This window comes from Colletotrichum siamense (genome assembly GCF_013390195.1).
Source record: "Colletotrichum siamense strain Cg363 chromosome Unknown KSG_Cg363_contig08, whole genome shotgun sequence".
Lineage (NCBI taxonomy): Eukaryota > Fungi > Ascomycota > Sordariomycetes > Glomerellales > Glomerellaceae > Colletotrichum > Colletotrichum siamense.
In genome coordinates this window covers 795,907-816,893 of record NW_023501021.1, presented here as the reverse complement: position 1 = coordinate 816,893, position 20,987 = coordinate 795,907, and the positions used below count along the sequence as shown (strand labels likewise).

Here is a 20,987-nt window from a genome sequence, read left to right as displayed (position 1 = left end):
AAATGCAAATGTGCCCAACGAAAGGATGCAGATTTCGCGCGCACACAAGGCGAGACAGTTGGACCAGGCAGATGTATATCCCGTCAAAGGCACAGGTGTTCGGCAGTGGTGGTTGGCCCAGATCTGGGTCAAGGGGACGTAATTGGGGGAGACGTGAGGTGTTTGGCTGGGAAGACCCGGGCCCAGGAGGTGGCAGTGAGATCTACCGACCCCTGGAGGCTGTCTTCTTTTAGCGGGTGTGGTACGTAACCGCCGGCGGCTTACAGAGGACAAAGGATCGCTGTAACAGCTCACAGTGGTTGGAGTGCCCCGCCGGTAGGCGCTAATTGTCGAGGGGACGGGTAAGGCGGGGGAGCGATGGAAAGGATAGAGGGGCACGGAGATTTATTTGGGCGGGATCCGGCGGGATGAGTTCAGTCCATGTCCCACGGCGAGTGATGGGTGCCAAGCTTTTCTCGGTGGTGAGTCTTGACCGAGGTGTGACTTCGTCGTCCCCCACCGTCGCATCTCGACCCGCTGAATTTTCTACGATCACGACAATCACCGAGACATGCTTGCTGCGCATTTGCACTCCCCCCAATAGCTGCAGTAGAGCCGCCGCATTATCCACATCTCCTGTTAGACACGCTGAAAAGCTCCAGCCGCCAACATGTTGCTCTGTAAGTTCCCCGTCTCTCCGACGCGGCGACGCCGACTAACGTTATGCCTCGTCAGTCTGCCCCAACTGCGCAAACATCCTGACCGTCTCCGCCTACGCCGGTGTCCGCAACCGCCTCGAGTGCCGCACCTGCCCCTTCGAGCACGCCATCACCGAGCCAATCTATTCGCGCCGCGAATTTGAGCGCAAGGAGCGCGAGGACGTCTTTGGCGGTCCCGGCGAGTGGGACAACGCCGACAAGGCGCGCGCGCAGTGCCCCAAGGATGGATGCAACGGCGAGGAGGCGGCCTTCTTCCAGGTCCAGATTCGGTCTGCTGATGAGCCTATGACTACGTTCTTCAAGGCACGTCGCCGTTGGTGCCATCTAGAGTTGAGGAAAATATGCTAACAGAGTACAGTGCATGACTTGCGGAACGAGATGGAGAGAGAACTGAGGAGGGCGTTATCGTTGGTCTATATTACTTGGCATTGCGTGGCGTTGGGGAATATTCATTTGCTTTATTAGAGGCGCGATTGATGCGCCTGGGAGAGGGTATCGAGGGGTCTTCTGCCTTGCTCTCTCCAACTGGTTTAATAAAACCCCTGTTGGACGTCCGGCCGTTGCGAGCCTGCTTGACGCCATTTCCCATATACCTGTCTGACCTCTGTGCGCCACGTCGGTATTGGCATTGATGTGCATGCTTCTCGCGCTCTTCCAGAATCGGCGACAGTAATCGCCCTACGCAGGCCACAACATGCGGCCGCGGCGCCATAGGGCTCTGTAGTTTTGACCCTGGCTCTGGCTCGCATCCATTCACCAATAATGCTGAGATCCAATGCGCCTGGTTCCTGCCGCGTCCCAAGGCATGTAAGGGTCTGTCTGACGTCCCCAGAACGCCGTCGTGAGATTCAACAGCGCGAATCCGGGTCAGTACTGTCATCATTCGTCCTACGCCTCAAGCCTCGCTGCGGTGCCACTCCACCGGCGCCTTCATGCCATCTTCAATCAGCCTCGACACGAGATCGGGACTAATGATATCCTGTCGGAACTGCTCCTGCTGCAGCAGCTCGAGGTGCTTGAGCGTCGGGCCGGGGTACATGATGTACTTGAGGTAAGGCGGACGGGTCCAGTATTGCAGGTAGGCGAGGTACGCGACGAATTCGGGGCGGGTAAGCAGCTTTTGGGTGGCGAGGTGGTTGAGGTAGTAAGGGTTCGCGAGGGATTGGACGAACTGTTGGTGCGGCGGTTAGTGCTGTTCGCGATGATGGAGGGCGGGCGCGAAGAGAGGGGACAACATACCTCGAGCTCGATCTCGAACCGCGTGTGACCGCCGTAGACGGGCTCATTGTCTGCGGGCGGCGCGGGCGGTTGAGAGGGTGTTTGTTGGGGTGCGGTGGCCATGTTTGCGGTTGCGATGGCGATTGTGGTGGATGAGGGAAGAAGGTTGGATGGCGTTGATGGGTTGCCGTGGGTGTGGTTCTGAGCTGGGACCAGGGTTCGGGGCTAGCTCTGGATGCGCGATAGTCGGGGACCTTGCTGTATTTGCAGGACGTCGTGGCGACACCTTTTGCACCGAGTTCTTTGCTCTCATCACGAAGGGTCATATAATTTGTGATGGGAGTTTGTTGCCAATTGAAGCGTTTTCAAAGAAAATAATACGATTAAAGTCGGGGGAAACAGCTATGGAACTTCAGTAATAGTAGTGCTTCACTAACATTAATTTCGGTGAAGGGTCGGTGAGGTGCAGAAGCTTTCGTGGGGAAGCTGCTAAGTCCCCTGCACCGACATCAGAGACACGCTTCTGCAGCTAAATACCAAGCCTTGGGCATCACACGGTTTGATCCATGAGCTGAGGTACGCAGGACAACCTAGTTGTATTTTGGTCGGCATTACAGATCAGATGTTCTAAACAAAAGAAGAAAAAAAGGCAAAAGTTCGGTTCTCGAACTCGTCAGTTCAAGAACCTATGAAAATCCAACCAAGACGTCTCTTGAGGTTTTCTACCATTCTTTAATCGGACCGCTGGACTAAGCGGGACGGAAGAGGTGGGATGGGATATCTCTCGACCGCCGGATGACAGCAGGCAGGAAAAGCTCCGTTATCAAAGACGGGATGGAAGGGTTTGGAATGTGGGTGAAAGGTGAAGGTGAGGTGAGGTGGAAAGAGCCGTTGGGAAGGAGGGGTGAAAGGAAGGGGCGGCCCAGGGCAATCCTCTCACCCGAAGCTTCAGTATTTAGCATCATTATCAATCGCAGTCTGCGACAGATACAGTCTGCATTTACTGCGGTCGCTTTTCTCAAATGCTTGATGCGACGGTACGCTCACTTGTTTGCGTTTATCAGATGACTTTCATCATTCAGGTTGGAATTTCGGGGCACGCGATACTTCAGAGACTATGTATTAACAATTCTGGGTATCTGAGATTTGCTCCGTTGACAAACTAGATCCTGTCGACGTCTCGTCTTACAAAGAGGCCGCCTGCTTTTCCTGTGGTAGAGCGACTATTTTTCCTGTGGCTATACACAACCTCACCGTCATCGTCGTCGTCGCTTCTATCGTTGCCGTCGTTATCGTTATTATCATCACTATTATTATCGTCGTCGTCATCGTTATCGTCGTCATCGTTACTATCGTTCTCAATAAGGCAGTAGCACTTAAGAACACAGGAAATCTAGCTGAGCAGTCACAGGAAACTCAGGTGGTCTTCTCACGAACAATCATGACCCCCTTTTTCGCGTCTTAATTTACTATGTATACTTATATTCTTTTGTTGTTTTAGAAAACATGAATCTTACTGAAGTTCCTAGGCTCCGTCTCAAAATATCGTAATCAGAACCAGCCCATGTCCCTCATGTTAAGTGCTTCAATTCTTTTTAGATAAAGCAGCACTGAGCCTAGCTTTATAACAACTGGAGCGCAGGGCCAAATGAAGAGATTTCAGCTACAAGAGCAGAGACTTTATCTCATTTTCAAGCTTGGTACTCAAGCATTTTCGTACCTCTTTTTTTCACAAATGCAAACCAGTAAGTTGAAATAGAGGAGTTCATAGGTGTTTTTATTAAGACGAAAGAGCTTGTTCTTTTGAAAATGATTACATAGTATTCGGGAAAGGCGCACATCATGTTCACCGCTTCGTCGGCTAACGATTTTAAGCATAAATTAGCAAGATATTTCCAGAATGAGTGAAAAATCAAGAGAAGTTGAGTAAGATTATAAATAAAGCTCGTAGGAGGCTTCATAGACGATGAAGTTTTTTATCTATACAGCTAGTAGCGCTCAGATGGAAAAGGCAACGCCGACGGTGGAATGCAGCACAGTCTTTTTACTCATTTAAAGCGGTTATTTGGTTCGCCTTTTATTTCTCACGACTTGTAATCTGAGTTCTAGCATATGATTTCCTATGAAATGAAAGCCAAAGCGTGTTTAAGTAGCCGGGACAAAAGTTGCAAAGTTGTTTAGGAACTACACAAATGTCAAAAAGCAATGCTTGTTGTCATGCTTTTTGTCTTGTTCATGCTGTTGTAGCAGTTTGACCACAAAGATCTGAGGCCCCAAGAGGAACCATGATTTCAGATAGATAGATAGAGTAAAGGTTAAAATGAGCGTGTTTATTACGAACTGGGTGGGCTCATAGAATGTGATCACCTTTTATCAAGATTCTTGCGCCGTCGAAGTCGATCAAGGAGCTATGAAGCTCGTCCGAATGATACTTGGCATCATTGAGCACACTCACATGGATCAGAGTAAATTTTCGTTCGAATTGGAGACAAACAAGGACAATGAGACAAACTTTGTATTCTTCCAGCATCAGTGGTGACTTCTATACCGCTGTTGGAGCTGGGAGCGGCCCCAGTGAAGTCAAACGGGCTCGGTGAGCGGCCTCAACGGCGTGGGACCCACTAAATAAGGCCAAACCGCCCCACTAAAAAGTTCTTGGGACGTGGACGCGCTAGCCATTTCATCGTCACTGACCTGAGCTCCCGATCACGAAATTTCGCGACTTCAACTCCCAAGAGACAACCTCCCTCCCAGCACCTACTCCCCAAGCCATGATGGCTTCCAAACGATCCCGCGATACGTCAGACGCCGACGCCGACCGGGCTCCCAAACGTAGCAAGAAGCCTCGCGAACACCAGAACGCCCACATTGATCCGACATGGGGCCAGAAATACGTCTTCTCGGCCACCGAGAGCGCGACGACTGTCCCCGTCGACCCTGAGCTCGACTTCGAAGACGACGGAGATGCGATGGCGTATCTCAAGTCCGTAAGGTGAGTCACCTTCCATTTCCTCTTCTCAAAGTTTTGTTCCGTGCTGAACTTGTGTGTGTGTGTAAAGTTAGCGTCCCGATTGCTGATGGTGAGTATCTAGGACGCAAGCAAACGGAATTCCGCACCTCCTCGTCGCACCTAAGATCCCGATCGGCCCACAACTGCCCAAGGAACTCCAGAATGACCAAGACGGAGAGGAAGAGCTTGAAGAGGGAGAAGATGTGAAGGAGGACCGCGAAATTTACACCTCGGGCCAGGGCGATTTCAGGGGATACTACCACGACGGCGCATACACGGCCCGCCCGGCAAACTGGGAGGACGCCAACAACACAAGCACGCACGAAGAGGGCGAGTGGGAAGAAGATGGCGGCGGCGACGGCTACTTCGACCCCAACGAAGACGACCCCGCCGTCCTGCACGAGGCCTACTTCGCCTCCATCCTCGCGCGCTTCAACTCCCTCCGCGGCACCCTCCACGCCACACCCCCCGCCTCCGCCGTCGCTGCCCTCCCCAAGAGCCACGGCCACTTCGTCGGCGCCTTCGGCCCCAAGTCCTCAACCTTCTCCGTCTGGTCGCAGCGCCTGCGGACGTCGGACCCGATGCCGGCGCAGGTGGCGTCGATGGACAAGGACGGCGTGCTGCGGGTCATCCGGGTGCTGTTGGGCGGCAAGTTCCTTAGGAGAGGGTACGAGCTGCGGGAGCGCACGAGCCGGTGGCTGTGGGCGCTGCTGGCGCGGCTGCCGGAGCGCGGGGAGCTGAACCATGCGGAGATTGGGTGGGTGCGGGACCTGGGGAGGCGGGCGGTGTTGATGATGCAGAGCCTGGCGGACATGGCGCGGCTCCGGGACGCGCTGGAGGAGGAGGGGATGGATTTGGGCGTGCATGATGCCGTTGACGAGAGTTCCGACGACGAGGACGTGATGCGGGAGATGGAGGTTGAGGAGAGGGACGGGGAAGCACCGGCCCCCGATAGCGAGACTAAGGTTCCCGCTGCGGACACGCAAGAGGAGGTTGCTGAATCCCACAAGCCTGCCGAGCAAGGCGAGGTTGAGGACGGAGAGGTCGATGACGATCAAAAGTCGGAACCGATGGACGTTTCTGAGGACGGCGAGGTGGACGAAGGCGAGGTGGTAGAGGAGTCTGGACCTGCTGAGACGTTGGAGGAGGCTCGAGCTCGCCTTCTTGCTCAGCTCGATACGACGGCGGCAGACGTACCTGCTGAGGCAGCAGAGAAGGCCGAGTCAGACGACGAAGACATGTCGGATCAGCTGCGTGCGCGGATGAACATGCGAGCCACGCTTAATATGATCTTGACAGTCGCGGGTGAGTTCTACGGACAGCGGGACCTGCTGGAGTTTCGGGACCCGTTCACAGGTATGTAATATCACGGGGAGAAGGGAAATCGCTGGTGAAAAATGTGTACAATTTGTGGCTTGGTGAGCCCCCAAACGTAGCATGCTAGCCTATGATATCGATACAAACAGTGGTGGCACAAGAACCCATTCTGGGCATACATAATACAGTCCACCTCAAAACCTTCCGCAGGTTCATCCTGTTCCCGCAAAGAGATAAATCCATGCAGACGTCCTCAAAGCAGCTCTTGCCGAGTACAAATGCATCCATCCCCTGAATCTTCCAAAAAGAAGGTGAACTCCACACGCCTGCGCCCATGAAAAACATTGTACAACAGAAACAAAACTTCCCTTCGCATCCTCTATGCATCGCTCATATCAGTATCAGGGGTAACCAGAAAATCCGCATCCTCAAAGTCGTCCGCGACGACCAGGTTCTCCTGTCCCGCACTCTTGCCGCGGCGGCTCTTGCGTGGGACTGCAAGAGTTCTCGCATTCGCCCAGCCAGACGGCGCAAGGCTGCGTGGGCTGATGGCACCCTCCAACCAGGCATCGTGGTTCGCCCACATCTTGACGGGTGCATCGCTCTCCTCCTCGTCGTCAAAGAAGCGCTTGCGACTGCGGCCGTCACTGGCGGTGCTCTCGACGCTCTCGACGCTCTCCTGGGAGCTGCTCAGGCCCGGCATGTCGTCGAGGCCCGGAACGTCGTTGTCGGAGGAAAACTCGTCCTCGTCGGCGGTCACGGGCTGCGCGGAGAGGCCGCCGACCTTGTTGATGCCGCAGAAGGGCATGAGCTCGCGTTGGGACGAGGCGGCGCTGCGGTTCTTGCGAGAGGTAGTGCCTGTCGGGGTTGTCCGGACGACGGCGGGGCCAGAGACAGGAGAGCTGTCGCTCCACAGCTTGAAGCTGCTGTAGGTGCCCGTCTTGTAGCCTTCCGGGACGGACTTGCGGATGCGCATGCCGACGGAGATGAGGTTGGACTGGACGTCCGAGGGGAGGCTGTTCTCGGGAGCGGCTGGTGAAGGGCCGGCGGGCGCTGGGCCGGGGCGGGTGGTAAAGAAGGAGGTGATTTGGCGCTGGGAGGGGTCGACTGAGGCGCCGGCGAAGGGACGCTTCGTTCTTGGGGCCGACATGGTGCAGCGGATGGGGAGGTCGAAAGACCAGGCCACGGTTACGGTTTCCTTGAGGCTTTGGCTGATGATGACGAGAGGTTGTCGTTCGTCAGGTCGAGGCCCTAGCGTTTTAGCTCAGGGTTGAGGAAGCTAAGATCGTGGGATGCGGGTTCTTGGTGGTTGGTAGAGTGGAGAGTGTCTCTCTGTCGGACAATTTAAAAAACGACGGTAACCGTAGAAACAATCGGAAAGCGATTGAAGTATGACGTGCAGAAGCGAGAAAGAGGGGAGATGTTGAAAGGAGGGAGAGGGGAGAAGTGGTTGGGAGGAGATTAAGTTGAAGTGGAAGGGGACGTGGAGTGAGGTGAAATGACGGCGGCGGGGGCTGGGCTCTGCGGTGCCAGGTCACTGGCGGCGTTTCCAAGGTGAAGCAGGAGCCCGCTGACGATCCGCAAGACCCAGCTGATCGCGTCTGGGCGTGTTTTTTCGCGAAGAATGCGCGTGAGGTGGGCCACTTTAGCAGGTTTTATGGAGACCATGTGCACTGAAACTGACATTGGCCTCCTGGTGATTGGCGCCGCCGCCCATTCCCTCGCTACCCAATCGTCGGGGACGCTGACGACGGCGTTGGCGAGCAGCAAAAAACTGGCTTGGGCCCGGCCGGGAAGGCAGGGAAGTGGATGCACCCGTTCCATGGACTCCGGCACGTCTATTTTCGGGGTCCAAACATCTTTTTCCTCCCGTCGAAATGCAGTTTGCGAAACGCAATCGTTTTTTGGGATGCCAGCGTTGCGGGTGCTCCATGCTCTCAAGGCTCCGTCGTCCGCTCACTGTGCACTGAGCAGGAATTGCTTTTTGAGAACCCCCGTAAACTCAGCGGCGAAGTGACGCATCCAATGGGTGATCCTGTGTGAAAGCGGCGCTGATTTGCAGGAGTGGCACAACCGAGGCCAACTTACACCAAGCGAGCTTGCGAGGTGCGAGGGCGATGTGCATCAGTGAGGAGAAGCTCCCCCAACACCCACGTTCCGGCGGTGTAACCTGCAGCAGGATGGCGGACGTTATCTTGGGGCTGAAGTGGCCAATGCTATCAGTTAGTAAGACATGCACCAGTCCAGATCTGTGAGAACAAATCAGAGCAGATTAACGGTGCCCCATCTCAACGTATTAGCCATACCTGGCATAACTTCTCCTCTGCCAGGTGTATGGAAGTGAGAATGCTCATCAGTCGGGGTCGATATTGAGGTGAGTTAAGACGCAGAGTTCTAGAATCCGAAGACGCCGACAGTACGGAAAGGCCGACGGCATGAAACAAATGTTAAGGTTAGACACTCGAGCCACATCACACGAGCACGTCTTCATCACGACACCATGCATCAAGATGAGAACCAAGTGGGCGGGTGGGTTGTGGAGCGTCGCAGATCTATCAAGGTACACACATTTGAACAGACAAGCAGCACATGTAGCAAACACTTTAGACACGCGAGCATTTCACCATCACATGACACCACACACTGCATTTCACCAGTCACGACAATCACATTTTGGGAGTCCGGCGTTTGTGGAAACCATTGAATTTCGCAAGCAGTGCTGATTCCTCCGAACTCACTGCACTCGGGTATGAAGCGATCCTCAATCAGCGGTTCCACGTCCTCACGTCCAGGTCAGGTCATCGCAAGACCACCCCAAACGCTCATGTGAAAAGCCATTTCCAGCTGTCCACCCCATGCAGAGAGAAGACGACGACGTAAACTCCAGGCGTAAACGCAGAACGACGTTAGGAAAGAGGAAGACAACGACGAAGAGCGGTTCTTGTGTGCTTTTGGTAAGAGAAATGCATTCGATTCGTTTTGCGTGTGTGATGCAAGGATATCCGGAGACCCCAAACGCCCCTGTGATTTTTGATTTGGTCAAAAGGAATTTTTGGATGTTCCATCTTCTATCCGCAAAGGTGTCTGATTATGTTCTGTTCGGAGACAGCAGACTCTAAGAGCCTGTGCCAGGGTTGTCTATACGCCCATGCCCAGGTCGCTTGCTTTTGCAGATCCGAGATGTCCCACCAGTTGATGAACCGTCCAAGTCGTTAGATTGAAAACACCCAAGGGCCCTTTTTTTGTTGTCGAAAGAAAAGCGTCCTCGCGGACAGTTTACTTTCTGCGGAAGGAGCAGCCCTCAGTGAGTCTCGCCTTACCACCGGTAGGCTGGCACAGGACGGTGGTGCATCCCTGGCAGATGACGACGGTCTGGGCGTGGGAGAAGACGGTGGTGATGGTGAAGCAACCGGGGCACTTGACGTCCATGAAGAAGGAGCGGGGAGCAGGCACAAGGGTCTGCGTCCAATGTGTGAGCACATCATGGTCGTGACGATGGAAGAGGGGTGGTGATGTTGGTGGTGGTGCGGAGTGGCGGGCGTACCTTGAGCTTGTGCTTGCGGGCCTCAGCGGCCGGGGAGGGGTTGAGGAGATCAACGGCGAGAACCTGGGAGAGAAGCCATCAGCATGATGGTTCCATCATCAAATGATCGCGTGCGCGCAGTCGTCGTGTGTTTGCATCGGCGTGCGTGTCCGTCGTGTCCATCCGAGTTCCCCGCCGTACCATCTTTTCCCCCTCTTTCTAAGTATTTTTTTCGTCGCGGGTCGGGCCCAAGTCGTGATTTTTCGATTTGCCGTCGGTCGGGGGGCGAAATTTGTTCAAATGCACACACACGGCGCTGCACGTAAAATAAAGCGGCTGTGGGCTCTTACCATCTTGACTGATCTGATCGGTTATGGATTGATCGGTTATCGGTGCGAGTGCGGTCGGTCTTGGACGGAACTGGTGGTGTTGAGAGGCAGTTGGCACTCGCAGAGACTTGAGGGTTGAGCGATGATGGGGAGATCTGAAAAAGTTCGGTTCGTGTGCCAACCGACTCGCTGGGCGGCGAGACGCATGGGCCTCCACCGCTTTTGGACTAGCGAGGAGGGTTAGGCAGCCCCGGCACGTGACGGATCCTCCGAAGGCAGCGACGACCTCTGAAATCTTGGCCCATGCTGCCTTACCTAAGCTGGAGCTTGGGGTAAGGTGAGGTAGCGGGGTTACTGGCTTCGATGCAATTCCTACCCGAGTGTGTCATTGCGTCAAGGTTGGGTACTTCAGGCTCCGAACAATTTACGCAGGTGCCTAAGTCACTTATCATTGATACAGTCGCTCGAAACTTCAACTTGCGCTCTGTCGCTCTTCTACCTCTTCCAACCTACCATTGCCTGGCTTTCTCCCATCTCTTCCCTTCAACCTCTACTGCGTCTGCACACACGTCACAATGGCCGCCCCCGGAGACCAAAGAATCGCCGTACCCATCGATGATCCCAACGCAGACACCGAGTGGTACGTTGCCATTCTTCCTTGAGAGCCCCCCCCGACGAAACCCTGACACATTTGCGCCAGGAACGATATCCTCCGCAAACATGGAGTCATCCCCGAGAAGCCCCCAAGCCCGACACCCATGATCGAGGAGGCGATCCTCGAGGGTCGACGTTTGGCACACGAGAACAGGTTGGAGGGCAAGGACCTGGATGAGCTCGACGAGCTCGAGGACGACGAGGACGAGGCGTTCTTGGAGCAATACCGCCAGAAGAGGATGCAAGAGTTGAATGCGCTCACGAAAAAAGCTCTCCACGGCACCGTCTACCCGATCTCGAAGCCTGAGTACCAGCGCGAAGTCACAGATGCGTCTAAGAACGGACCCGTCTTTGTCAACCTGACCTCTTCGCTCGGCACGAACGTCGAGTCCAGAGTGCTGACCGAGCTATGGAGGCAAGCGGCCAGGGAGTACGGCGACATCAAGTTCTGCGAGATGCGCGCGGACAAGGCCATTGAGAACTACCCCGAGCGCAACTGCCCGACGATTCTGGTATACAAGGACGGTGATATTGTGAAGCAGATCGTCACGCTCGTGCAGCACGGAGGTGTCAAGATAAACATGCTCCAGATCGACAACCTCCTTGTCGAGGTTGGCGCAGTCAAGGACTCAGACATGCGCGTTGTCAAACGCCGCAGACAGGCTGAAGACGACGAGGAGGAGAGGGCGATGGGCAACAAGGGTCTTCGACAAGGCACCGTATCAAAGTCAAAAGGCGACTCTGACGACGAGGATTGGGACTGAGGAAATTCTGGCATGACGGTGACCTAGCCGCGGCCCAACTCGGGACTGCTGCACGTCGATGCCATGAAACAGCATCATGTACGTGCCACATCTAGCGCATGCCGGACAGCCGAAAGCGCTGAATGATAGTTACACGGGGGATATATATATCGCCGACCTGTCTCCCGAAGAGCTCATTTGGTTGAGCCTTATGGGTTGTTCTGCGATGCGGACCCCGCTTAGATCGATTGCAAAGATCTACAAGAGCCAGATGTTGGTCGCACGACCTCCAAAGTCTGCACATACCAAAACACCAAATCTATTATCTAGGCAGCCATACTGCAAATCAAGTTGAACAGCGTTGCTCAACTTTGGAAAAAAGCCAGGGACAGAGCTGGTTGCTGGCATCGTGTCGTGCATTTGGTGCCCCGCGTGTTGTAGCGGATGGACCCTTGAAGATGCATGTGGGGGTTCAGGGTTGTTCACTGTCCATGTTCTTCGATTCGATACAGAGTACCCCGCTAACCGTATCCGGAGAGCTCCGGTCAAGTTAGGACGCGCGGTAGCGTGTTGGTCAGGCTGCCGCAGATGTAAACAAGCGTTGAGGCTTCAAAGAGCACATCGATTGAATGCTGAGCAGTTCAACTCGATTTACCAAATTGCGACAGGCACCTCCTCGGCAAGTTTGGAGCTGCTCGGAGCTTGGGTCGGAGATCGTGTGATCGCAGTCCCCTGTGGAACCTAATCCCGGCCGCCGAACGCGTTGAGCCCCCACTTGCGTCACGACGCGCCTGGCCGTGTTCCACTCCTGCCGGTGGCGGGCGGGCGCTGCGCTGGGGGTAAGCTTCACTTAGACCTCTCCTTGCGCACAATTTCGTTTCTGTCCACTTCCTCCTAATCTCTCCCTTTCCCATTCTTCGAGATGTCCGACGAACCTAGTCTCCCGAGTCTCCCACCCTCCCTAAGCTGGAACGCGCAAACGGAGCGTTTCAGCAGCAAACCCAATAACCCAAAGAAGCGCAGGTACGACCTCAAGAGCTATTCGGCCGCGCCGCCGTCATGGTCCAATTCGAGCGATCCAGCCGTCTTCTCCAGCGATGACGACCCGGGCCTGGACAACTACATCGAGGGGAGACGCAAGAAGCGGTACATTGGATCATGGTACCAACAGCAGCCTGCTGCATCATCCGACTCGGCCACGGGAGAACCGCGGCCGGCGTTGAGGGGCAAGAGGGCGTTCAAGCGCGACATGGATTCTGGTGTTTGGATGGGAAGCGACAGCACCGACGGGGACGACACAATGATGCCCGAGCTGCCGACGCAGGCGCGGTTGCCCCAGCTGAATGCGGCCCCCGCACCGGTTCGTCGCAATGTGGTTCCTTCGGAAGAGGTGGAGGCGCGGGAGAAGATTCAGAGATTCGTGGACGCAGGGGAGGAAAAGATTGATCTCTCGTGAGTCACTTTTGGCGACCGGAGGGCAGGCGATGCGTGCTAACCCCCTGGCAGAATGATGGGTCTCAAGTCGCTTTCTGACGCGACTATTCGGATATTGTCTGAGTTCTCTTGCATCCCCGTTGTCGCCGAAGGAGTGCCTTTTGAACATAAGGATCCTTCTTTGGAACTCTACCTCTACCGCAATCCTCTTCAAAGGCTCCCTGGTGCCATCTTTGATCTGGAGCATCTGACGGTGTTGTCTCTGCGCGGATGTAGGCTGAGAGAGCTGCCTCCAGCGATTGGCAAGATGCGCAAGCTCAAAACTCTCAACCTGGCCCAGAACCTGCTCAGATACTTGCCTGCCGAGTTGCTCGACCTGATGGCTGCGCCCTCGTCTCTCGTGGAGCTTCTCCTCCAAGGCAACCATTTCTTCCAGAACGCTGATCTTCCCCGTCTTAGTGACATGGACAACCTTACTGCTGAAGATCCTGAGGGCAAGAATTTGCTGGAAGCCTGGCGAGAAGGATTCAGCGGTACTGCTGGAAGATTCTTCGCGCGGTCTCCGGTCCACTACCTGGACACATCAGGATTCTCGCACTCAGACTTCCGCCTCGACCCCGAGGCGGTGATGGTGCCGATTGACAGGCCGGAGGTTGATGGCGCCTCCCTCGTCACACCTCCCTCGTCGGCCCCGTATCATTCCAAATCAGCAGGCAGGAGCGTGATGAGCACGCAGGGAAGCCGCGTGCCGAGCTTGATGGAGCTGGCTCTCCGCAGCGCCTACAAGACCTCGAACCTCGAGGAGTTGCCAGACTACATCCCCGAGATGCCAAAGCTACAGGGCCTGCTGGAACGTGCCGCCGATCAGAAAGAGGTCGGTGGCCAGACCTGTTGCACTTGTAAGAAGCCGTTCGTGGCGCCGACCGTCCAGTGGCTGGAGTGGTGGCAGGTCTGCTTGGTCGAGAGCAGACAAAGGGAAGGCAACCACTTCCTTCGGTCGCGGCCATGGACCGATCTTCTCGAGGAGAACGACGGTGCTGTGCCATTTTTGAGAAGAGGGTGCTCGTGGAAGTGTGGACCCGCTGAGGTCAGGGAAGGGCAGTGGTCGATTCGACCTGTTGAGGATGCCGCGTAAGAGAATCGTGGCTGAGAGCCCCTTGGCGGGGTTTCAGTGCGGAACACGAATGCGCGTATGTCACGGTTCAAAAGGCTAGGAGTTGGGGGCAGGACATTCGAATTTATTGTTATCTTCAGGGGTATAGGCAATGGCGTTTTCTGATTAGCCAGTTCTTCAACTGAAGCTCGTTCCAACACCTTCGCATATCTCGCCTTTGTTGTACCACTTCAACCCTGGCAGGATCTCAGAAGCAACCCACCTCGCCGTCTGCGAATGCATGCTTCCCTGTCCGAAAGGTTTCTCAGTCCTATCCCGCCTCATTCTTTCTCCAAGACCCAACTCCGCCACGTTCTGCTGTAACGTCTTCGCGTCGGCGCCCTCCGCCACGGGGCTTCGCGAGAACGACGTGCGGCCCTCGGCGAGCGCCTGGAAGATGACGAGCTGGTCTTGGAGGAACTCGTCGCAGACTGAACCCTTTACTGACAGCTCCTTGGCTAGGTCTCTGACTACCCGCCGCGAGACCAGCGACGCGACGCTTTCTTTTTGCTTCCCCTTCTTCGGCGTGGACATGAGTATGTCGCGGCCCCAGCGGAGCCCCGTGGCGGAGCGGGCGACGAGCAGCACGTAGATGCGCGCGTCGTGGCCCGAGTCCTCGACGATCTTGAAGGCTACCTCTGCGGTGGGAACGTGGGCTGTGATGTCTTTTGTGAGGGCGTTTTGGAGATCTGAGTGCATGTGCGAGGGGACGATCATGGAGACGTCTACGTGGCGGACTTCAAAGTCATGCTCTGATGATGGGATGAGTGGCTTTAGTCTCTGGCCCCGTTTGAGAGGGTGGATTGTTAGGCATATTGAGCCTCTGCTCTGCGGACCGAGACTCCAGCCGCGTTTCTTGAGATTCCTTTCGATGGTGATGCCAAAGACGTCTTGGAGCCTGGGGAGGAGGACTTGGTCGAGGTATTCGTAGCTTAATGACATGCCCACGTTTGTCCCGCCTGTTATTTCGAGCTCCACTGGGGTCGGCTCCTCCTCGCCGTCCGCGGCGTAGAGGAGGAAGGGAAGGATTGCCTGGAGGATCAGCAAGGTGCTGGCAGCGCCCGTGTCCGCGGTGATCTTGATCCATCTGCTCTTCCCATCCAAGGCACCGGCTGGCGGGATCCGTGGGATGAAGACGAGTGTGCTGCTGCCGACTTCTAACCCTTCCACGTCTGCTTCGGTGGCTTCTGCTAGCCATCTGATGGCAGTGACGTGCTGAGCTTTGAGACCTGAAGGAAGACGTCAGCTGAGGACGCAACTTCAGTTGCCTATTGGGGCAGTGCTTCTTTACGAAGTGACAGAATAGGGAAGCTGGAAAGCACGAACCTCCCGACTTCCCGCCTGAACGGGTAGGTCGGTTCCCTCTAACATGGATGATCTTGACAGGCTGGGAAGTAACCGAGGCCAAGGCGACGGCGACGCGGACCAGCTGGCCACCGCCTTCGCCGGTGCGTCCGTCTATTTCAATTGTCTTTACTTTGCCCATTGGGATGATGTCTGTCGTTAAATTGTGCCCGGAAAATATTCAAGTAAGACCGAAGTGTTTTCGGTGGAATACGCGTGTAAGTGTGCTGCTTGCTGACCCAGATTTCAATTGGTCTTGGTACGCCTTCGGGGATCACCGCTGCGAGGGTGGATGAGGCGGATGAGACAAGAGCGTTTTGTCAGCTGCTGAAGACAGTGATAGAAAGTTCTTTCTCGTAGGTTTGGGAAAAAGAACTTTTGGCGCTCAAGTGCTCTCAAGGTATTTGAATTGCAAAATAAGCAAAGCCAGGTTAATATGACTACTGCCCATGGATGCCTATTTAAGCGATAGAGGAGGACCGTGGTTCGTCGTTGACTCACTCGGCGTAACACAACAGCGGCCTCATTAAGCTCCCGCGCCCATCGCCCATCTATCTCAACTAGGTAGGTGTCGAAAAAGCATTCTCAATTAGGATGCTTCTCTGTTTGTCTGATAATCTAACTACCCGCTGCAGAACCGGAAATAAATCATGAATTCCGTTGCCTGCAATGGCGCAGTCAAGGATGAGTCTGAGCCCCTTAAAGGAACGTGGTGGTCTGCTTTCGAGTGGTTCGACCGACCCTCTGCGTCGTCAGCACATGAAATGGGGCTTTAAGAGATGCCCATCCCCAGTCCACCATGATGCATAGATATTCTCGATGAAATTCTCGATTGACGTTTCCCAAGGGTTGTTGCATGGTGGGTTTTCCCCATACTTCGTTTTGGCCCTTGATTCCGGCTGTTTGCGGGCGTGGATAAAGTTCTTTGGGCCCGGTCGATCCCGCTTTCATAACTTTACATACCGCCGCTTGGACCCGACTCAATCTTCACCCCAGCTCTTCTTCTCCCTTTTCTCCGTTTTCGTTTTCTACTTCTATCACCTTCTCTTTCTCTCGAATTTTCTGTGGCAAAAAAGTCGTTCGGAGATGGCTTCATTTTCGGCGGGCCTCCGCCGCCTCCGGCACCTCCACTGAGCCGAGACACTGTACGCAGCACGGCAGGGGCCAATCAGCGCCCACGGCAATGCCTCAGTTGGCAACGGCCAGTATCCAGGACGCGATCGGCATGCATGCACTGCCGGTGGATTAACACACTCGGCCGAATTCATTCGACGACCCAAATGCTGTGTAATCGGCTAGTGGCCAAAAACAGGCATTGACTTCAACCGAGGCTTCGGGGAAAACTTGGTTGACGCGCATGAGTCGTGATAAGGCGAAGCGATGATTCACGGTAGCGGCGAGGGAGGCAAAAATTTCCAGAGGCCTGCGGCTGTGGCTTTGCATCGAAGAGGTGGCTGTCGAGCACATACAAGAAGGTTGATGTTTTCGTTGAGGCTTGCGGACGGGAGAGCCTCTCTTGATTGATTTGACCACGACTTCGTGGCTGGTACGCATATGCCACCAAACCTGACCCAAGCAACCGGCGACCAGTCATCATCTTGGGCATACACCTCTAGGCAGCCTCGACACGCCTAGACCTGGACGACGCGGCATGAACGCGACACAGAGAACGCCTCTCCATGTGGCAGACAACTGGTGGAAAAAACAATGTTGCATGTGCTTGTGTGAATCACAATACATGTAGTTGCCTCGACGCCTTGGAAAGCTGGGCAGATATATAAGTCGACCTCGCTCACTTATGTCACTTGCATCAAAGGAAAGGGGACGACTGACGACACTCTATTGTTCTACGAAGGAGCAAACAACAAAAGAGAGGGGCACCCAAGTGTGACAATCTGGAAACCGGAAACCCCTTCGACGTCGCAACAGTATTTCTCAAGACAATATCCAAACGCCTATTCTATCCCTGCAACGCCTCGTATATATTGGGCACGCGGGCCCTTGGTGTGTGTTTCTTCACATTGGTATTTCAGAACCGTCTTCGCAGATGCCATCTTTCTATCCGAATGGTGTTTTGTCTTTGCCTTATAGGTATGGAGGGGTAATATGAGGTCGACAAAAGTGTGAAATAGGTATATCGGACATCTATCGTTCAACTTGGGACTAACTCTCGAAGTAGATATGTTAGCAACGTCCTTAAGGATACTCTTGGTGGAAGACTGAACTCACATGGATCAACCCAACACTCTTACACCATCACCAACGTCGATCAATCTTTACCGTTTCCCGTATTGATAGTGGTCATCCAAATCCAAGTTCGGAGAGTAATACGACTGTTGCGAGTGCCCGCTACTGGGGAATTGGCTGTTCACCCTCTTGATCGCTGCGGTAGCGGTGGCACCATGTTCATACGGCTTGTATGCAACACCAGAATGGTTCCGGGCATAATCAGCGCTTGACTGTTGAGAAGCAGCCGCACCCGCCGCCCGAGGATTACTGTGCCCCCTTTCGTTGTCAGTAATACTTCTTATCCTTGGCCGCTTGCTCTCCTTACCCAAAACTTCCCGCGTCATTATACGTCGAGCCATAGCTCTGTGAGCCACCGCGGCTTGCGTTTGAGTTCGCGTATGTTGCGGTGTTGCTGGACTGACGTCCACTGGAGGCAGCTGACGACGACATAGTCTTTGACTTAGACTTGGAGCTGTGTGAACTGCTCTTGTGCGTCATTTGGAAGTTGTGTCTGATGGGGGTACAGTGAAGGAGGTGTGGTATCGAGTCTAGGAAGGTAGGGAGTTATCTCTTCTTCTAAGATTCTTGCTGTATATGCTCATGCCCTTCAAAGGGGCCCTCGAGACCCTTTAAAGGACGGAGTCACGAAACTTTCTCAGGCCAGCAGGCAGCAAGCCGACAGGCACTAAGCTCTGCGCCCACCACGGCTTCCTGGCTAGTGTTTCCTCGGCGCGGCGCAGCCAATGGATCTTTTTACACTTGGCAGATGGACCGAGCGAGCCCAAGGTGCTCTTCACAGCACCGCGCGGGTGCGCGAAAGCTCACCAGGAACCTTGTGGCGGCGTCAAACTCTCTTGGTCTGACCAGTGGGACGACGTAGGCCATCAATCGCCATGACTAATGTCATGAGGCCAGATGGAGGCGACAGCAACCGCAAGCGAGAAGTACGCGGTGACGAGACGAGAAGGGGATGCCTTGGCGAACCACCGAATACCGGCGTTTGAGTCGACGGATGGGTCGCCAGGGAAGACCTGGGCAGGACTGGAGGGGTTCGGATCCAGGCCGGTACCTGGGATGGTGCCCGTTCGCGCGTCTGACATGTCACCTGCTTAGCAGGGAATCAGCTTCGTCATCCGCTGTTGCTCTGGAAGGCAAAAAGCAAACTCCCTCGGTCCTCGCCCGGTGAAGAATGAGGGAAGGGGAAAAGGTTAGAGAAAGAGAGAAAACGGCACCAAACTTGTGGCTAGGGTCAGCCTGCGCTAGCCACTTCATCACCACTGCCACGCCGAGCTGCTGCTGTCGATGGCAGCCTAGGGCGCGGTGTAAACAAGCCCCCTCATCGCCCCCAAAGGTCAACCGTCCCAGCCGTCGGTGAGAGGACGTTGGCGGAGTGCCTACGAGAAAGCCCCGGTACTGCGGCATGGCAGAATCAAGTGGCAAGAGGATACGAGCAACGGAGCGAGGCCGTGCAAAGATGGAACCTGGAAGCCGCTGTTCTCTTATCCCCTTGAGACGGGGCAGGATACCTTAGAGTGAGCAGGAAGCGGGGAAGGGCATATGACGACAGTAGCTGCAGGCCAGAGCAAGCCCCGGAAACACAAGCATTGCTCCCCGGGGAAACAATGTCCCTCGCACGAGACTCGGTTTTGGGAGTTCCGGACTCGACTCTGGAGCTCCTCACAGAGACGAAGACAGAGCGACGAGAGCACCAGCGATTCCAGGAATACCTCTGCTTCCGAGCTGTGGAACGCGGCTACCTACGAATGACGCTCGAGGGAGAGGGGGGCAGAGTGAGGGGCTTTTGCTTACCTGCCGATAATTACCGCCCCCCTTTTTGTCTCTCAACACCATCGCTTAGCCCTGCGATTGTCTCACGACCAAACTGTTTATCGTCGAAGCCTAAGCCCACCGAAAGGCGACGCAGAAACGATGTCCCGTCATTTTCATGAATCGAAGGATTCACGTCGCGATCAGCTGAGAGAGAAGCTGAGGTGGCCGCGTTGTTCTGAAATGCAATGGTCAGGCTGTATGCGGGCCGATCCCATTTTGGCATTCAGCGCAACCATGCAAGTCTCCACCATTTTGCTTTTTCTTCGCAATCAACATGCTCCCTACCTGTTCTTGGGCACCACAGTTCTCCAGCGGACCAGCGCTTAGCATGAACGCACAGAAGATTGTCAGATGCGAACTCTTCGAAGACGCAGAAGAGTGGAAAATGCAGCTGGCCGCTGTGCCGTTCTCCAAGAGTCAGCTTGCAAGGCCTGGAACGGTAGAGGGTGGATGTATTTGCCCGGCAATGGATAAGCACAGAATGTTTATCGACAAGAAGCTTGCCCTTCTTGATAAGCGAGCTTCAGCCTGGTAGAATGCTTGGTCACACGTCATGATGCCGTTGGGGCCGACACCTAAAGGACTCCCGGCGACACACGCGTTTTTGGCCGAAGCCACTGCTTCTCGCCGCCCCCAGGAGCTACCATCGCAGTGAACAAGACGATTTTGAGACGAGACAGCAAAGAGAAAACTGCAAGATGGCGCCTGGCGACTGTTACTCGTTCTTTAGACGCGGTCCACCATCTCGTTTTCCCTAAACTCATGATCAGGCTGGGCTGAATGGCCCCCGGAGTCACTCACTTGCCTAATTTGACGGAACGCTGACCAAAGCTGGATAATTGCAACCACACTCTATTGTGAAGCATCAGGGCTGAAACTGCTGACACACTCTCCCTGGCACGGCCGAAAGGCTCGACGGCCGAAAGGTTGATGATCAAGTCGAGGCTGCGATGATACAACAAGGCTATCGCGTGGGTTTTGGAGTTCTATCCCGCGCGTGCCCTGTCTCTGATCTCAGCTCAGCAGGGGATTGCATCCTCCTCGCTCTTAACAATTCTTCTATTTTGCAGAAACTCGTCAGACTTCTTGCATGATACCAGCATCAATGGTCAACATCTATTCGGTCCTGCTTCCTCAGGGAGAATCTATGACCGCCCCCTACGATTGACACGCGTCAGATGCGACCAAACCAGACGTTTCGGCCCTTTTACTGCCTGCTACGACCGCTTTGAAATTGCTTCGCTTGATCTGCCGAACGTTTGTTGGAATTTTCAGGCGACAGCCTTGCCAACATCCCGTTATCGCAATGGAGTTGCGGCTGAGGCGTATCGAAGCCGTTGAACCCAGCCCTGTTCGTTCGAGGAGAGAAATGATTCATCCTAGAAGCGCCCCAGAGACATCAAAGACCCAAAAGTACTGGCTGAGTCGGCAAAGCCGCCGCCACTGCAGTCATGAAGGTGGTGCTCATACTGGCTGTACCAGCCATCGGTGACTGGCTCGCTACC

General features: G+C 54.8%; 8 protein-coding genes across 8 annotated transcripts; 4 read left to right on the top strand and 4 right to left on the bottom strand.

Moving 5' to 3' along the window:
• Positions 1-649: 649 nt before the first annotated feature.
• On the top strand, positions 650-1,046 carry RPC11 (DNA-directed RNA polymerase III subunit RPC10; the record flags this gene model as incomplete). The annotated part of the gene is made up of 2 exons (XM_036643692.1): positions 650-659; positions 715-1,046. The coding sequence occupies 2 exons, from the start codon at positions 650-652 to the stop codon at positions 1,044-1,046; spliced, it is 342 nt and encodes a 113-aa protein (XP_036491223.1).
• Positions 1,047-1,593: 547 nt separating this feature from the next.
• soh1 (Mediator of RNA polymerase II transcription subunit 31) lies at positions 1,594-2,039 on the bottom strand (the record flags this gene model as incomplete). Its single annotated transcript, XM_036643691.1, has 2 exons — positions 1,594-1,869; positions 1,938-2,039. 2 exons carry the CDS (start codon positions 2,037-2,039, stop codon positions 1,594-1,596), a joined length of 378 nt encoding a protein of 125 aa, XP_036491222.1.
• Positions 2,040-4,690: 2,651 nt separating this feature from the next.
• Positions 4,691-6,290, top strand: CGCS363_v011841 (uncharacterized protein; the record flags this gene model as incomplete). Its single annotated transcript, XM_036643690.1, has 2 exons — positions 4,691-4,908; positions 5,009-6,290. 2 exons carry the CDS (start codon positions 4,691-4,693, stop codon positions 6,288-6,290), a joined length of 1,500 nt encoding a protein of 499 aa, XP_036490790.1.
• Positions 6,291-6,622: 332 nt separating this feature from the next.
• CGCS363_v011840 (uncharacterized protein) lies at positions 6,623-7,393 on the bottom strand (the record flags this gene model as incomplete). The annotated part of the gene is made up of 1 exon (XM_036643689.1): positions 6,623-7,393. One exon carries the CDS (start codon positions 7,391-7,393, stop codon positions 6,623-6,625), a length of 771 nt encoding a protein of 256 aa, XP_036490789.1.
• A 2,126-nt stretch (positions 7,394-9,519) lies between these two features.
• On the bottom strand, positions 9,520-10,119 carry crp-6 (40S ribosomal protein S27; the record flags this gene model as incomplete). Its single annotated transcript, XM_036643688.1, has 3 exons — positions 9,520-9,702; positions 9,788-9,850; positions 10,117-10,119. 3 exons carry the CDS (start codon positions 10,117-10,119, stop codon positions 9,520-9,522), a joined length of 249 nt encoding a protein of 82 aa, XP_036490579.1.
• Positions 10,120-10,670: 551 nt separating this feature from the next.
• On the top strand, positions 10,671-11,513 carry PLP2 (Phosducin-like protein 2; the record flags this gene model as incomplete). The annotated part of the gene is made up of 2 exons (XM_036643687.1): positions 10,671-10,735; positions 10,796-11,513. 2 exons carry the CDS (start codon positions 10,671-10,673, stop codon positions 11,511-11,513), a joined length of 783 nt encoding a protein of 260 aa, XP_036490298.1.
• Positions 11,514-12,414: 901 nt separating this feature from the next.
• On the top strand, positions 12,415-14,061 carry CNOT6 (CCR4-NOT transcription complex subunit 6; the record flags this gene model as incomplete). The annotated part of the gene is made up of 2 exons (XM_036643686.1): positions 12,415-12,944; positions 12,999-14,061. The coding sequence occupies 2 exons, from the start codon at positions 12,415-12,417 to the stop codon at positions 14,059-14,061; spliced, it is 1,593 nt and encodes a 530-aa protein (XP_036490577.1).
• Positions 14,062-14,217: 156 nt separating this feature from the next.
• On the bottom strand, positions 14,218-15,565 carry rtc (RNA 3'-terminal phosphate cyclase; the record flags this gene model as incomplete). The annotated part of the gene is made up of 2 exons (XM_036643685.1): positions 14,218-15,308; positions 15,406-15,565. 2 exons carry the CDS (start codon positions 15,563-15,565, stop codon positions 14,218-14,220), a joined length of 1,251 nt encoding a protein of 416 aa, XP_036490578.1.
• Positions 15,566-20,987: the final 5,422 nt, after the last annotated feature.